Source organism: Lygodium microphyllum, chromosome 3 (genome assembly GCF_053477565.2).
Source record: "Lygodium microphyllum isolate KBCC chromosome 3, Lygodium_microphyllum_v1.1.10, whole genome shotgun sequence".
NCBI lineage: Eukaryota > Viridiplantae > Streptophyta > Polypodiopsida > Schizaeales > Lygodiaceae > Lygodium > Lygodium microphyllum.
Genome location: NC_141137.1, coordinates 121,829,230 through 121,845,257, shown reverse-complemented (window position 1 = coordinate 121,845,257; position 16,028 = coordinate 121,829,230). Strand labels below are relative to the sequence as shown.

At 38.9% G+C, this 16,028-nt stretch overlaps 1 protein-coding gene across 1 annotated transcript; it reads left to right on the top strand.

Moving 5' to 3' along the window:
- Positions 1–7,719: 7,719 nt before the first annotated feature.
- LOC148038837 (uncharacterized) lies at positions 7,720–13,858 on the top strand. The gene is made up of 6 exons (XM_087675285.1): positions 7,720–7,959; positions 8,421–8,604; positions 8,916–9,031; positions 9,233–9,403; positions 13,375–13,647; positions 13,817–13,858. The coding sequence occupies exons 1-6, from the start codon at positions 7,720–7,722 to the stop codon at positions 13,856–13,858; spliced, it is 1,026 nt and encodes a 341-aa protein (XP_087531411.1).
- Positions 13,859–16,028: the final 2,170 nt, after the last annotated feature.

The window sequence follows — 16,028 nt, the reverse complement described above, 5'->3', positions numbered from 1 at the left end:
GACTGTTAATGGACTGAAATACCCTTTTTTTTACTGCAATTAATTGCAGAAAACTGTCATAAACAATTCCGGGCTGAAGTTGAACCATTAAGAAGATCTTGGTTTGCATGTAGTCAGGCAAGGTATGCAACATGGCAAATGCTGATAGAACTGATAATGTAACCCAGATTGTGGGAGAAAAACTTGATAGCAACAATTATGCAATATGGAAGTTCCGCATGGAGAACTTTCTGATAGGCAAAGGATACTGGGACTTAGTGACAGGTGTTGAGGCTGAACCTGAAGTTCCAGATAGGAATCCTACAGCTGATCAAAGACGAGCGCATCGAGCTTGGACGGAAAGAGCTCGTAGAGTTTTACATTGGTTGTCATTATGTATCTCGGATGCTATGGTGATGCAGATCATGAACTGTAAATCCCCAGCAGATGCATGGAATATATTGGTCAAATACTATGGCACAGCTACAAGTGCAAGGAAGATACAACTGAAGCATAAATTCAATAACATGGAGAGGAAGAATAGATCCATACAAGATTATGTCACAGAGGTTAAGACCATAGCAGATCAGCTGGCATCTGTTGGCTCACAGGTAGAAGATGAGGATATGGTTGCAGTGACCTTAAATGGCTTGAGTCCGGAGTACAAGTCTTTTGACACTTCAGTATCTGTGCGGGCTGAGATGCCTGATTTTAATGAGCTGGTTGCATTATTGATTCATGAAGAGGTGAAGCTTGGCTTAGCTACAGGGTCAAGCAGCTCAAAGAATAGGGATGCAGTTTTTTATTCGAATCAGCGTGGTCGTGGTAGCCGTGGTAGAGGCTATGGATCTGGCAGAGGAGGCCAGCAGAATGCATCCTATAGTAATAGCAATCAGCAATCATCAAATGCAAGAGGTGGTGGAAACTTTCGGCAGGGGGAGATCTAACTTCCGTGGCAGAGGCTCATGGCAGCAGGTGTTAGATATGATCAATGCCCCACCCTCATTAGGTGCTACCAATGATCCATGGTGCTCAAAGTTGTAAGGCTCCCATTATGAGGAGAAGCCAAGTGTGAGCCCGGACATTGGTAGAGTCCTGACTTGTATATCAGATGAGGTCTATGTGACCGAATGGCAAAAAGGTGACCATTGTGGGTCTAATCTTTGGGTTAGACGGAGTGGTTAAGCTGGTAGCAACTCGAGGCACATTGCATTGAGTTGCGTGGTAAGGGAGTTAAAAGGGGCCCCTATTGTGGGGTCCGGGGGCCGTGGAAGCGGCCCTTGGCTGTGGGGTCCTATGGTAGGTCGATCAGCAGGCCGACCTAACGACCTTCGCGGGCTATAAAAGCTAAACCCTTTTGCAGCCATCTTACACTTATCTTTCACCCAATCAGAGTTGTTGTTCCAGCTAGCCTTAAACTCTTCACCTATCTTCTGTCTAGATCGCCATCTAAGCTTCACACAGTGGAAGCGCACGGGTGGACAGAGCCATCTTTGTATCAGTTGTTTGGAGTTAAAGAATTTACTGATTCTCCTCTTATCTGTTGTGTACTCTCTATCTCTTTCTCAGATTCTGTTCGCAGCGTCGTGTAATATTTTACAGCAGCAGCGTCAGTCAGACAATCCAAATAAAGATAAGGATTGTCACTACTGCGGAAAGTATGGGCATATTGCAAAGGATTGCTGGAAGAAGCAGGGAAATCAAAAGGGCAAGCAGCATGGACATTATGCTACGTCCAGTCAGGCAGATGACTCTGGTGATAGACTGTTTGCCATGCAGTATGTCAAAGATAAGGCTGCTGAAAAATCATCTGATGATGCAGTGTGGTACATTGATTCAGGGGCGTCGAATCACATGACCCTTCACGATGATTGGTTCACGGATATGGTGGCTGAAAAGCATGGCTATGTATGCACAGGTGATGACACACAGCATAGCATTGAGCATAAAGGCAAAGTGCCTCTTGTGGTCCATAATGGCAGAAAGAAAAATTTGCATGATGTATTGCATGTCCCTTCAATTTCGAAGAACTTGTTATCTGTTGGTCAAATGACGGAGCAAAACTTGCAGGTTAGATTCAATAAGCATGGCTGCTTTATTGAAGAATTTGGAAATGGCTGCAAGTTGATAGCTCGTGGTCACAGGAATGGCAGAATGTTTACTCTTGATGCTTCTTTGCCAGAGCTGAATTCAGCTATGTTTGCCCATGGTTCTGGCACTGTTAGGGATTTGGAAATATGGCACAGGAGAGTGGGGCATGTCAATTTGCAAAGGCTGTAAATTATGCAAAAGAAACAACTGGTTACAGGGTTACCGAAGTTCCAATATTCAGATATTGGTCATGTATGCGAGGCTTGCTAGTTCGATAAGCAGTCATGATTGCCATTTATCAGGAATGTACGACAGAGTACACGTCCATTGCAGTTAGTGCATTCTGATGTTTGGGGGCCAGCTCATAATGTATCTATGGGAGGTTCTAGATATTATGTATCCTTCATTGACGACTACAGTCGATATACCTGGCTTTACATATTGAAAACAAAAGATGAGGTCTTTGCTGTTTTTCAGCAATTTAAAGCACAGGTTGAGAAAGAGTTTGAATGCTACATCTCTTGCTTTAGATCTGATAGTGGTGGGGAGTATTTATCAAATGAATTTGATGGGTTCTTGGCTGAAAATGGCATTCGTAGGCAGCTCACCTGTAGCTACACTCCGTAGCAAAACGGAGTAGCTGAAAGGAAGAATAGAATTCTAATGGAAGCTGCTAGGGCTATGATGAATGGAAAGCATATGCCACTTTACTATTGGGCAGAGGCTGTTATGACAGCCGTATACATTTTGAACAGGACTCCCACTGTAGGCATTCATGATATGACACCGTTTGAGAAGTTGTATAGCTATAAGCCGGATGTAAGTCACATGAAAGTCTTTGGCTGTCTTGCTTATGTGCATATTCCAGATGAGAAAAGGAAGAAGTTGGATCCCAAAGCACATAAGTGTGTTTTCATTGGATATTCGCAGGAGAAGAAGGCATACAAATGCTATGATCCCTCTACCAGGGAGACTTTGGTAAGCAGGGATGTTATCTTTGATGAGATGGGTTCTTGGTATGTATCACCAGTTACAGTGCCAACGGATACTCCTTCCACTATTTCCTCTACAATTGATTTACAGCAGAGTACTATTATGATAGGACCTTGTAGTCAGACAGTATCCCCATGGACAGGGAGATTGAGGAGCTCACCGTCCACTGACACCGGTGTGTCAGTGAGGGGGAGACATGATGTCTTAGACAGCAAAGGAAAAGAGAAAGTTATTGAGGATGCATCTGGTATGATGACACCTGGCAGAATGACTTCGGGCTATGAGTCTAGTGATACTTTAGACAGCGAACTTGGTATTCCGACTGTCTATACGCCTGGCACAAGGCAGAGCAGGTACATTCCCCCTCACGAGAGAGGGGAATCAAGTAGTGCACCACAGCTTAGACGCTTGCAGAGGGTAAGATACCCTGTTGACAGGTTGACATACAGTGGCTACTCTGCAAAGCATTATGCGTACATGACAAAAGTGATGGAGGTCAAAGAACCAAGTACATATGCTGAAGCAGTGAAAGATGAGAACTGGTGTGTAGCCATGGATGAAGAAATGAATGCCTTTGCTGAAAATAAAACATGGGATTTAGTACCACTGCCTGAAGGGAAAAAGACCATTGGCTGCAAATGGGTCTATAAAATCAAATGCAAGTCAGATGGTAGTGTGGAGAGATACAAAGCCAGGCTGGTTGCAAAGGGGTATGCCCAACAGTATGGACTTGATTATGAGGAAACATTCAGCCCAGTTGCTAAGATGGCAACTATATGCACTGTGATTGCCTTGGCTGCTGCTAAAGGCTGGAAATTGCAGCAGATGGATGTTAAGAATGCATTTCTTAACAGTGACCTAGCAAAGGATGTCTATATGGTTCAGCCGGAAGGGTATGTGCACCCTGATTTCAGCATTATGTATGCAGGCTGAAAAAGGCATTATACGGGCTGAAACAGGCTTCGAGAGCTTGGCATGCTAGGATCAGTAACTACTTGCAGAGATTGGGTTTTGCTATTGGTAGGGCTGATCATAGCCTATTTACAAAGAAGACTGACAGCGGTTTAGTAGTGCTGGTCATATATGTTGATGATTTGATAATCACTGATGATGATGACTTGGGCATACAGCATGCAATGAAGATGCTGAAATCTGAATTTGACATGGAAGACCTGGGAGAACTGAAGTATTTCTTAGGCATTGAGGTAATTCCAGCTGACAATGGGTTATGGCTGATGTAGAAGCACTACGCCATAGAGATGCTAAAGAAGTATGGCATGGCTGAATGCAAACCGCTGGATACACCTCTTGATCAGAATGTCAAGCTAGACATGAACACTGGGGCTGAAGTAGAGGATGTGACTATGTATAGGCAGATGGTTGGCAGCTTGATTTACTTGACCATCACTAGGCCTGACTTGAGCTATGCTGTAGGGCTCATAAGCCAGTTTATGCAGAAGCCTAGAAAGCCGCACTTGGATGCAGTTAGACACATTATGAGATATGTTAAGTCCACTGTAGAGTATGGGCTGTTCTATGTCAGAGATAAGCCCTTGATATTGACTGGATACATGGATGCAAATTGGGTAGGTTGCTCATATGATCGTAGATCTATGAGTGGATATGCATTTGGACTTGGTAGCGGCATGATTAGCTGGAGCAGCAAGAAGCAGCCTACGGTTGCTTTGTCAAGTACTGAGGCAGAGTACAGGGGTGCTACATTGGCAGCATGCGAGATTTCATGGCTGCTCAAGCTTATGGTTGATTTGGACATACATGTAGATGCTCCAGTGAAGCTGCTATGTGACAATCTAAGTAGTGTACTCCTGGCTATGAATCCAATCTATCATGCCAGGACGAAACACATAGAGGTACACTACCATTTCATCAGAGAGATGGTTCTTGCAGGACGAGTTGATCTTATGCATGTGAAGACTGATGAACAGGTAGCGGATATCTTTACCAAGTCCTTGGGTAAAGATAAGTTTTGTGGTTTTAGACAGCTGCTTGGAGTACATATGCTGTCTTGAGCTTGAGGGGGAGTGTTAGAATATCAAGCTCGTACATGTGTGTTTGACTGACATGAGCTGGACACAGCTAGTCTGGCTAGATCAGTTAGGTGTATTAAATAAGTCGGTGTTACTTCTAGTGTGAATGGTCTTTATGACCTTAGGTTGTATATGCACTATGTGTGTGTGCAAAATGAATAAGAAGAAGTATAGAGAGTGTAAGCATGTTGCTTCACTCCGTGTTGCTCTCCTTCCTGCTTCCATGAAATTTAACAATTGTCCTAGCATTCTTTTGGGAATCAGTAATAGTGGTTGGCCTATATGCGGCCTATATGCGATCGGGTGCAATGGGTTCTACGACTTTGTGGGTAAGGCATCATCAATGGTGTTAGCCCATAAATGATGAGTTGTAGCGGTGGTACAAGGTTGTTACTACTGTGATTTTTGTGGATACCTGTGTGTGTGGGTCTTCTTAGGGTAAGGCAATGGCTTTTGATTATGCAGTTGCATTGGTGTGGTTTTCTTGAAAAGAAAAAGGTATGTGTAGTCATAATAATATTCCTACATGTGCAACACACTCTTGGGAACTGGCAAGGTGTTATTCTAGGTATGTGATGGTTAAGATGGCACTTATTACTTGTTCATTTAGAACAAGAAAAGAGTTTTGAAGGTCAAAATCTTGCTTTTGGACAATGGATTGGGGTTCTTAGTGGGATTGAGGAAATTGGGCGTTAATGCTCACATACCATTGGTTTTGAGCCCTCATGATTAGTAGCTTTAACAAGAGGGCCATTTCAATTGTAAGAGTGTTTTCTTGAGGTTATGTTATAGAAGTCCTTTCTGGGATGGGCTATCACTTCTCCATGGCTAAAGGTTGAGATATTCATACATATGGGACAAAAACACCATAGCCACTAGGATACGACCTAACATGGCTAAAGTGAGTGTTAAGAACCCAAGCAAGCTAGCCCTTACACCACACAAAGCAACTATTAGAAAAAACCAATAAGCCAAATCATGGGCATAGATGCTAAAGAAAATGCAAGACTTGTCATCATTCATAAACCAACAATGTAAGAAAAAGGTAAAATCTTTGCCATCTTTATATTTCTTTTTTCCTAAATTGGAAATCTCACTTTAGAAGACTTGCAACTGTTGTAGAAGTTATGGTTGTAGCCTATTCATTCTACAAAGATTGGCTCCACAATTTAGACCATGGCCAAAGTACAATGTTAAGGAGAGAAGGACCAGTCTCACAAGAGAGAAAGGGTTGAGGGCACCCTTGTGTATACAAACTTTGAGCCTCTTCTTCTCAATCTTCTCTTCTACTCATTTTGACCTCCATAGCTTGAGAGTGAGGGAGAAAGTAAATGAGAGAGTTAAAAAGAGTAAGGTACTATTGAGAGAGAAGTTCTTTCTTCTCTTTTTGTTTCTTTTTTTTTTCCTTCTTTCATCCATAGCTCAAAGGGTAAAAACTTGAGAGAGAGAGAGAGAGAGAGAGAGAGAGAGAGAGAGAGAGAGAGAGAGAGAGAGAGAGAGAGAGAGAGAGAGAGAGTGTGTGTGTGTGTGTGTGTGTGTGTGTGTGTGTGTGTGTGTGTGTGTGTGAGGGAATGAGTGAGTGATTAGTAAGGGATCAATTGGAGAAGCTCCATATCCATCCATCCTCCTCCTCTTAACTTAGAGTGATAGTAGCATGCAAAATGAAGATGGAGCAACAATAGCTTGAGAAGTGTATTCCTTATATCAAGAGACCGTTAACACCCTCTTGGCCATTCAAACTACAATGGTAGAGAGGTAACTGTGGTGAGTCTACTAAAATTCATGTGTTGCTTTGCTTTCTCTCATTTCATAGATGATGGACGAGATGAGGCTTAGTAGCTTAGAGGTAGGGTATAACTATCTATGTGAGAGATAGTTAAGACTATGAGTGGGTTGAACTCTTGACAAAATAAGAGCTTTGTTATTGCTATACGCAGAGGTCAACAATTGTTACTTTTGACCTAGCTTGAGCAACTAGAGCATACAACTTTCTTAATTGAACCTTATGCACATAGAAGGGCTTTGGATACCCACCTCGGTATGGTACACTACCTTTGGATGGATCATCTTCAAGGGGAGCCAAGTTTAGTGGAACTAGTTTGGTAGCTAGTGGTTTCTCAAATGATGGTTTACTTGGTAATTGACTTAAGTATCTATGCACTTTGTATTTCTGTAGAAAAGAGGTATCTACTATCAAGTCATGCATAAACAAGCATTCTAATTCTCCTCACTATTTGTCATTATACTTGCAAGATGTGTCCATTTTGGTTTATAGATTGAAGCCCACTTCAATTTTCATCACTATGATGAAAAAAGTTGCACAATGGTAAGGCTTGATTAATAATGTTAATGATTGTGGTCCATATCTTAGGGTTATTCTTTGGGATAAGATGCATACGTTTTTGTGTCTTTGTCTCCTTTTGTGATCTAGGTATTGTCGAATTACGTCGTTTTCAATGTGATTACACAATGTTTCTTTACACTTTGATAGAATGACGAACTTAAATATAGAGAAGAAGAGAACCACGCGGGGGCAGTTTTAGCACTATATAATTGCTTGATATGGTTTATGGTTGAGCCTTGTGAAGCATGTAACTGATCAAAAGCAATGGAGAAGAAGAACTGTGCGGTGGAGGTTTTTGGGTTCGATATGGCTGCGCCTTGGGAAGCTTGTGTGGTAGGGCAACGAGATATACCAAGTCCTGGGCCAGATCAGGTGGTGGTTCATGTTCTTTGCAGACCCGTTAACCCTGCAGATATACTAGCGATACGAGGCTTCTACCAAGGGTGGCGCCCAGAGTCATTTCCAGCAGTGCCTGGTTTAGAGGGCATGGGAGTTATACACCAGGCAAGCATTGTGACTTCAGCATAAATCACAAGAAACTGTAGGCAAATTCCCTCTACAATTCCTACATGGGAATTACTCCAGCATCATAAGCTTCTGCAAGGGAGGGATCGCATATCTAGCTAGGTGTGGTTGGGGAGACTAATCATTCTAACAGTGCTGATATCTCTAGACACTATCCTAAATCTGATCTCAGTTCTGATATCTTTCCTTAGCTAGTTCTAATCAATCAAACAGTGCTGATATATGTAGACACTGTCTTAGATCTAATAGTCCTGATATCCTTAGCTAGTACTAATCAATCTAACAGTGCCGATATACATTAGACACACTATCCTAAATCTAACAGTTCTGATAGCATTAGACACTAAGTTCAGAAGCTTTTGCTTCATATAGGATTTACTGCTCTCCTGCTGCATGTGGTCAACGCTGTGTAAATGAGATAGGAGTCTTATATTTTGCAGATTGGCGTGAATGTGACCAATGTGACGGTTGGCCAGAGGGTGATCCCATGGAGTTTTGATGCAGACAAGACAGGCCAGGGGCTGTGGCAGGAGTACATCGTTATCTCTGCAGTGTCTTTGTTTCCAGTCCCAGACACTGTAAGTGACGAGGTTGCTGCGCAGTTTTTTGGGAATCCATGGACAGGTAAGCAAAATTTCTATTATTGGTTTATGATTCCTTTTGTATGGATAGCTTGGCTCCAATATTTAATCCTTTACATGAATGGAAAGCTCAAATTAAAGCCGTCCACTCAAAGGGCTAATTAGAGTGGATGATCACAATTAACATGCTGCTATGTTGATCAATTAAGGAACTAATACGTGTTTACCGTCAAGTTACAAGCATGTTTGGTTTGTATGAGTTTTACGTTTGATTGATCAGAGTATATAGAATCTCATGAAGCTGAGGGGCACTATATTCATGTGTGCATGTGGGTGTTGCGAGATGATGATTAGTGGTGGGGATGTTTCGTGCGCTTGGAGTACCCAAAGGGGAGTATGTGGTGCAAACTGCAGCGGCATCAGTGCTTGGGCGGATGTTCATTCAGTACTGTCACGACCAAGGGGTGAAGGTGAGAGAGAGACAGACAGACAGACAGACAGAGAGAGTGTGGGTGTATTATTGCTTTTTGTGAGCTATTATCGAATTAGTATTAATGGAATTGTGAATATACTAAACAGTGAACATATATACGCATGTAATAAGAATATTAGTATTATTACTATAATAATAATTATTGTTATTATTATTATTGATTGAATTCCTCGTGCAGACCATCAACCTGGTGCGACGACGCGAGCAGGCACAGGAGCTGAAGGCGCTTGGGGCGGACGTTGTCCTCGATGTGTCTGAGGTGGCTGACGTGGCCGGAGCGGTCCGGGATCTGACACGTGGCAAGATGGCTTACGCTGGCTTGGACAGTGTTGGAGGCCACACCACCAAGGTAATCATGTAATCTAAACACACAGTGCATACAATAATGCCGTCTATGCAGGTTAATCGACGAACTGTCGTACGTTAGGCAACTAGGCAAATTGAAAAAATGATGTCCAAAAGTGTAAGTTACATATATATATATATATATAGTTGGTAACTTGGAAAAGAAAAATTCAAAAACAACACAACGAAAAAATACACAACTAGAATGAGAGAGACGTTGCTGCCCCATGCATGAGTGGTAGCCTTGGGTAAGTTACTCATGAATATATGTGTGCATCACATGGGTTCAAAATAAGGTATTTTTAAAATACATTTTTTACATATAGAAGGGTGTAATATAAAATGGTTATTTATAGATTGAATAGAAAAGGGTTATATTTTATTCAAGAAAAATTCACAAATAAGAATATTTATAAATGGACATTGAACTCACGTGATGTAGAGGATATACATATAGTAACTTCCCCGAGGTGGTAGCCCAATTGGTTGGGACAACACACGGTTTGCCTCCCCTGATATGGAATCAAGTCCTCGCTAGGCAATACCTCTGGGGCAATCACTCACCTTGTGGTGAGCTCAACCTTCAAATGAATAATAGTGGTAAAATTCCATCAATCTACAATAATGTCCATATTTTTTTTCACTTATTCCTAGGCAGAAGTTTAAAGGCTACCTTAAAAACTACGTCTAGTCTTACTAAGGGCTTTCAAAAGAGTAAGAACTTCATACATGTATGCTCTAAACAGCTTCTCCATTCTTGTTGTTTTAGCCTTTTGCATCAAAATAAAGTTTCTACATGAACAAATCTACCTCATTACTATAGCTCTAGAGATATTCTAAGAGTCTCCTCATCCAAGGCAAGGTGTGTAATAGTCAAATACAAGGATTTGGATCTAGTTGTTAAACTTCTGGTCTAAACATTGCATGAGCCAATCTAGCTCTTTCTTCAAAGAGTGAATTCATTGATTATAAAACACCATATTAGAGAATTTGGGAATCTCCCAAGTCCCACTTTCAAATAAGGGGTAAAGATTTGGAGCCCCAAAATAGAGGATAAGTGTATTTGTTTAATAAACAAATACCTTAGCAATGTCATGGTCATTAGAGTGAGAACATCCATTCTCATCTTCAACCATTATTGCCATCTCTTTAACCTTCTTAGTTTTCAAATATTGTACGAGATGTTGAAGAACATGAGGAGTGGGGGCATCTCCATGAATTAGCCACCTTCCCTTTAGTTGTCCTTGAGATTTTCAGTTCTATGTCTTCTTTGAACTACAAAGAAGTCTGCAATGCCTTGTAAAGCCACATAAGTATGTGGATCATTGAAATAACTAAAAAGAGCAAAGAGAATGCATTCTATAAATCTAGAAGCACCAGCCATATATCTCCTTTGGAATATATCTTGATGTTGCAATATTTTAAAGCTAAACTTGTAAAGTCTGAAATGCAACCTTCCAATCTAAGGAGACGATCAATTTTGGATCAATTTTGGATCAATTTTCCTTTAGCCTATTTATTCTCAAATTAGCTTTGCCTATGTAAAATTTGTAAAAGAAGTGTTGAACCAAATGGGCCATGCTTTGAAGTCTAGGAGACAACTATTTTAAAGACCACTTCATGGTGGGGGGGGGGGGGGATAATCATAAGCCATGATATTTGGGACTATCCTATCCTTGGTACGTGGTGCTAGGTCCCCATTCTCCATGGTCCAATCTAGTAGTCCTCCATGATGCATCTTTGTGATGGTTGTGCGATGTAAAGCAATGAGAATCAATCACACCACCCAAGTGCAACACATTTATAATGATGCCATGTGTGGTGTAGAAGTCCTTCCAGCTTTTCTATTTCTCTAACATCATTGAGTTAGATGCATGTGATCTATTACCTACTTTGTGTGCCATGTTCCAGTCACATATGAGAAGGATATGTCATTGAGAAGACAGCTTGCTACTAACTAATGGACTAGCGTTTATAGGCTCTTATGGTTGACAAAAGAAGGCCACAAATAGATGTAGCTACCAAATCAATTTGGACCTCTCCTTGTGGCACATGTAGAGAAAAAGCATGCATCATTAGGGAATACAATCTTAGATATGCCTTTAGCTCCAATTTAACCTCTTGAAGCACAAGTATATCTAGTTTTCTCATTCCAAGTATCCCATGGTAGACCTTTAGGCACAAAGTTTCTTTTTTAAAGTAAACAATTTCAAGTTCCACTGCATATACTTCTCAATCTATGATATACCAATTCCATCATCTTTGTTTGTAGCCAACAAGTTAAGTTCCATGGCTTCCCAAGTTTTGGCAATCCTCCTTAATCCCTCATCAGCCTACCCCTTAGTAGTAGCATCAAGGGGGTGTTCCCCTACAACTTGCATGAGGGAACATCACTTGGAAGCCCCTAGACATTTGTAAGTTCGATTTATTAGGAAATGTATGCTTTTGAGAGGAATAAGTGGCATGTTCTCTCATGTGCTATCAACCCCTACTATCTTTCTTACTTGAGATATTTTTGCAAAATTCTTATCGGTCTCAATCTTAAGCATGCAACTATCTTAGCTCCTTGAAAAGTTTTCTTTAAGAATGCTTTTTCTACTATTGATAGTTTATTTTAATTGATATTAAATGAGAACACATCTTGCAAACCTTAATGTTAATTTAACAATGTTTGTTTTTCCCCAAAACTACTATTATGCATTTAATGTTAATTAACAATTTTGGGATAATAATAATTTAGAATAACTGCATAGATAGACTATAATGTCTTTTAGATTCCACTCCTTGTAATTCTTTCCCAAGACATTTAGAGCCCTGTTTTTTAATGGCTTCATGTTGTGCTTCTTCCACTAGCAACACTTCCAAACTTTTTGAAGCCTTCTTCCACTTAATTTCCCTTTTATTGCAAGTAATAATTGGCTATGCATTAATTGGTTATACAACCCCCCTTTTGTGTTGTTTGGAAAACAATTCTCACCAAGCTTATTCTATGCACAAGGGGTTTTTGGTTTAATCATTAAATCTAATCTCAACTTTGAAAGTTATTTGAAAACCAGCTGCATAAGTACAAATTTGAACTTCATTTTATTAAATAACACTTTAATAATTTTCTTGGATCCAAATAAGTTTTTGACACAACTTGACCACACTATTTCATAAATTTCCTATAAGATGAGACACTACATTACCTCCACCATTGTATTACAAAATTTGTGTGCTTCCTAGGAGAGAAGGATAAGACAAATAAGATAAATCCATTATAAGGAAATGTTGAAAGTTCTTACATGTGCTTTTGCTTGAAAGAACCTTAACAAATGCATGGGCTCTTTACTATGTTAAGTTTTCTTGAGCAGTCACTAGATAAAATAAAGTAACTTTATTGAGAAAAAAAACACTTTGGTTTTACCAAGTATAAATCATTTACAAAATAAAACAAATGTATAATTACCATCTTTAGTGAAAATAGAAATATAGTTGTATTATTCCTTGAAGAACTACTCAGCAAAGTATAGAAACTTTGTTTACAAGCAAGCACTTGGTTTCAATTGATATCAATCATTTGATCGTACGTTAGTAAATAACTCATAAATAAAGAGAACACAAAAAAAAAAAGTTGAGGTTCTTTTGCACTTGACTTGTGTGAACTTACCTAGGATAGAATAAGGTATAATCATAAAAGATTATATGATGAAGGCATGCATTATTGGGATAGACTATACTTAGTATCTTTACTCCATAAATAAGTTCAACTATTATAAACGCTTCAAATGAAAAATGTCAAGGTAGATAAAGCTAAGTTGAATATTTGAATTTGATGAGTTGGTCAACTTGGATCAATCTTGTGCCTTTATATAATATTGTCTTTGGTTTTACTTCAAAATAAAAAATGTTAAGAGAGCCAAAGCTAAGTAAAATATTCAAAACAAATGTGTTGGTCAAGTTGCATCAATATTATGTGCCTTTCTATTTTCATAGGCCATTGTAGAGAGTGTCAGAAATGATGGAACAATTATTTCATATGGAGGCCTTGCCAGTCGCCACATAGAGGCTCCAATAGCTGATTTATGCTTTCGAAATATCCATATTTCTGGATTTTGGTTACCTACTTGGATGCAAACCATGTCTACAAATGAGTTTATTAATTTTGGAAGCCATATTATGATGTTTCTTGAGAAAAAGGTACTCACACCCTTGGCTGGGCAGAAGTTTTCTCTCCATGAGGTCAAAGAAGCCATTCATAAAACATTGGTAAGCTACTCCTTTTGTATTGTAACAAATTCTTTTTTGCATAGCTATATGCATTTTTTAGCATGTGCTTCTTTTTGAAAGTAAGTAGAGTTCTATTGTGCATTACGTTGTATAATTCAATTCTATATGTCTCTTTGTAAAATTTAAGAAAGTTTTATACTTATTTTAGGAGCCAAACCATGGTGGAAAAGTGCTTATGATTAGCTATTAATCAAGAGATGGCATAAACATGAGCCATGTTGTAATATTTTGGGAAATGACATTTCTACAAGTTCACAAAATTTAAGGTGTCATTGATCTCAATGGAAAGGATCTTGATGTTGAATTGGTAAACAAGTGATACCACTATCCATCAAATATGTAGCTCGATACATGTTGATCTTCAAAGTTGACATAACAATATTCCTAAATAAACATACTCTTGAAGAATGGAAGACTCAGTATACCTTCATTGTAAATAATGTGGCTTTATACATGAGGAATGCCCAGTTCTTATTCAAATTACAAATAACATTCAGCCACAACATTTAGCATGTGATCAAGTATAACATAACACAATATTTTGTGAGTAACAATGCTTTATCATGATAAGAGCCTATGTAGATGGCCTTGTTTGAGCAAATCTAGTACTCATTTTCTAATAGCATCAAGCTAAGTTACATTAATACGAATACAAAATTCATATAAGAGGAAAAGTACGTGACTATTATATGATGGCCTCTAAAAAGATGTGATATATAATACAAGGATACATAATCAAATATTGGAATTAACATATTAATTTAAATGATGTTAAGAGGGGAAAATGTTTTTCTAAAATAATCTTTCGTACCAAATAATATTTTGTACAAAAGAAATATTCTTTGGTACAAAAGAATGGTTCCCTAAAAAATAGCTAAGAATGCATAATGACATGTTTAACTAGTCTCTAAGCTAAGGGACTACAAAAAATCATGTTAAATTGAAAGAAAGAATCGAATAAAAATTCACAAAAATTATGGTTGAATAGTGAATTAATTAGTTAATCTATAGCCCAAGTTTTTCAAATGATAGTTCTAATTAACTCGAATATGATGGAGCAATGAACTTGTATATATTTGAGACATAAAGTACATAATTGAGCAAGTAACCATACATCATTGAAATAAAAAATATACTCTTAAGTAATTAGCGTGTGCCCTATGTAGTATTTAAGATAAGATAGCCTTTCAAGCTATTAATGAGACATATATTTGAGACACAAAGTACATAATTGAGGAACTAGCCATACATCATTGAGATAAAAAGTATATTCTTAAGTAATTAGCATGTGCCCTACATAGTATTTAAGATAAGATAGCCTTTCAAGCTATAGAAATCAACTTTTATATGACTACATTTAGGAGGGAGGTTTGGTTATTAGTTCCAATCAGTTCTTTCCACTTGTATATCAAATGCTAGAACCAAGAAAGTCCTCCCTCTCCTTAGTATCATGATGGATTTCAAAGGAATAGGATAGTGCATACCACAAGTTTACAATGAAATTTTTTCTACTTTTCTTACTATGACATGTTAGGTTAGGATTGCATAAATGCACATATATAGCTTGGATAATAAAAATATTGAGAGAGCTGCAGCTCAAAGTGTATTGAGTGGTATCAATAGAGAAGATTTACAAGACTTATATGTAGTAAAGTGAATAGGTATACATACAAGGACAAGGGAAAAAAGAAACCTTCTAAAGAGGGAAAAAAAAGTGCCCAATGGGCTTAAGTGTGTTTGCACATATCATTATCAAAATTGGGTAACAAATCCCCCTAGTAGTGATGTGATGAACAAGCACTCATGTATAGGGAACTGCCAAGCCTGGTGGACTAGATCAATCCACAAAAGGAGTAAGCCTAAAGATTTGTAGAAATATTTGAACTTCTCATGAGGCAAAGCCTTTGTGAAAAGATCTACAAGGTGTCGTGTGTTGGCACATAGGCCAAGTTGATCTCTCCTATAGAGAGTCTCTCCTTGACATAATGATAATGCACCTCAATATGCTTAATATGTGCATGGAACACAAGATTACGTGTGATTGCTAATGTGATTTGAGTGTTAGTGAAGATGGTGGTGGAAAATGACTGTCCAACACCAAATTAGCCAAAGGGCATTTGAGCCATACACACAACCATAGTTGCAAAAGTTTTCCAACACTCATCTTCATAACTAGATGTGGCCAAAATGGGTTCCTTCTTGCTCAAGCATTATACACATGAGCTGCCAAGCATGAAGCAAAAACCAATTGTGGATATATGAGTATTGTAATAACTAACCTAGTTAGAATCTTAAAATCATGTAAATATATAATGATAAGGATCCATCCCTTGGAATGAAACATCCCATTGTGTCAAGTA

Coding starts and splice junctions, on each gene's coding strand:
- LOC148038837 (XM_087675285.1), top strand. CDS start 7,720: ATGGAGAAGAAGAACTGTGCGGTGGAGGTTTTTGGGTTCGATATGGCT. Junction 7,960..8,420: donor GCATGGGAGTTATACACCAG/GCAAGCATTGTG, acceptor TATATTTTGCAG/ATTGGCGTGAATGTGACCAA. Junction 13,648..13,816: donor AAGCCATTCATAAAACATTG/GTAAGCTACTCC, acceptor TACTTATTTTAG/GAGCCAAACCATGGTGGAAA.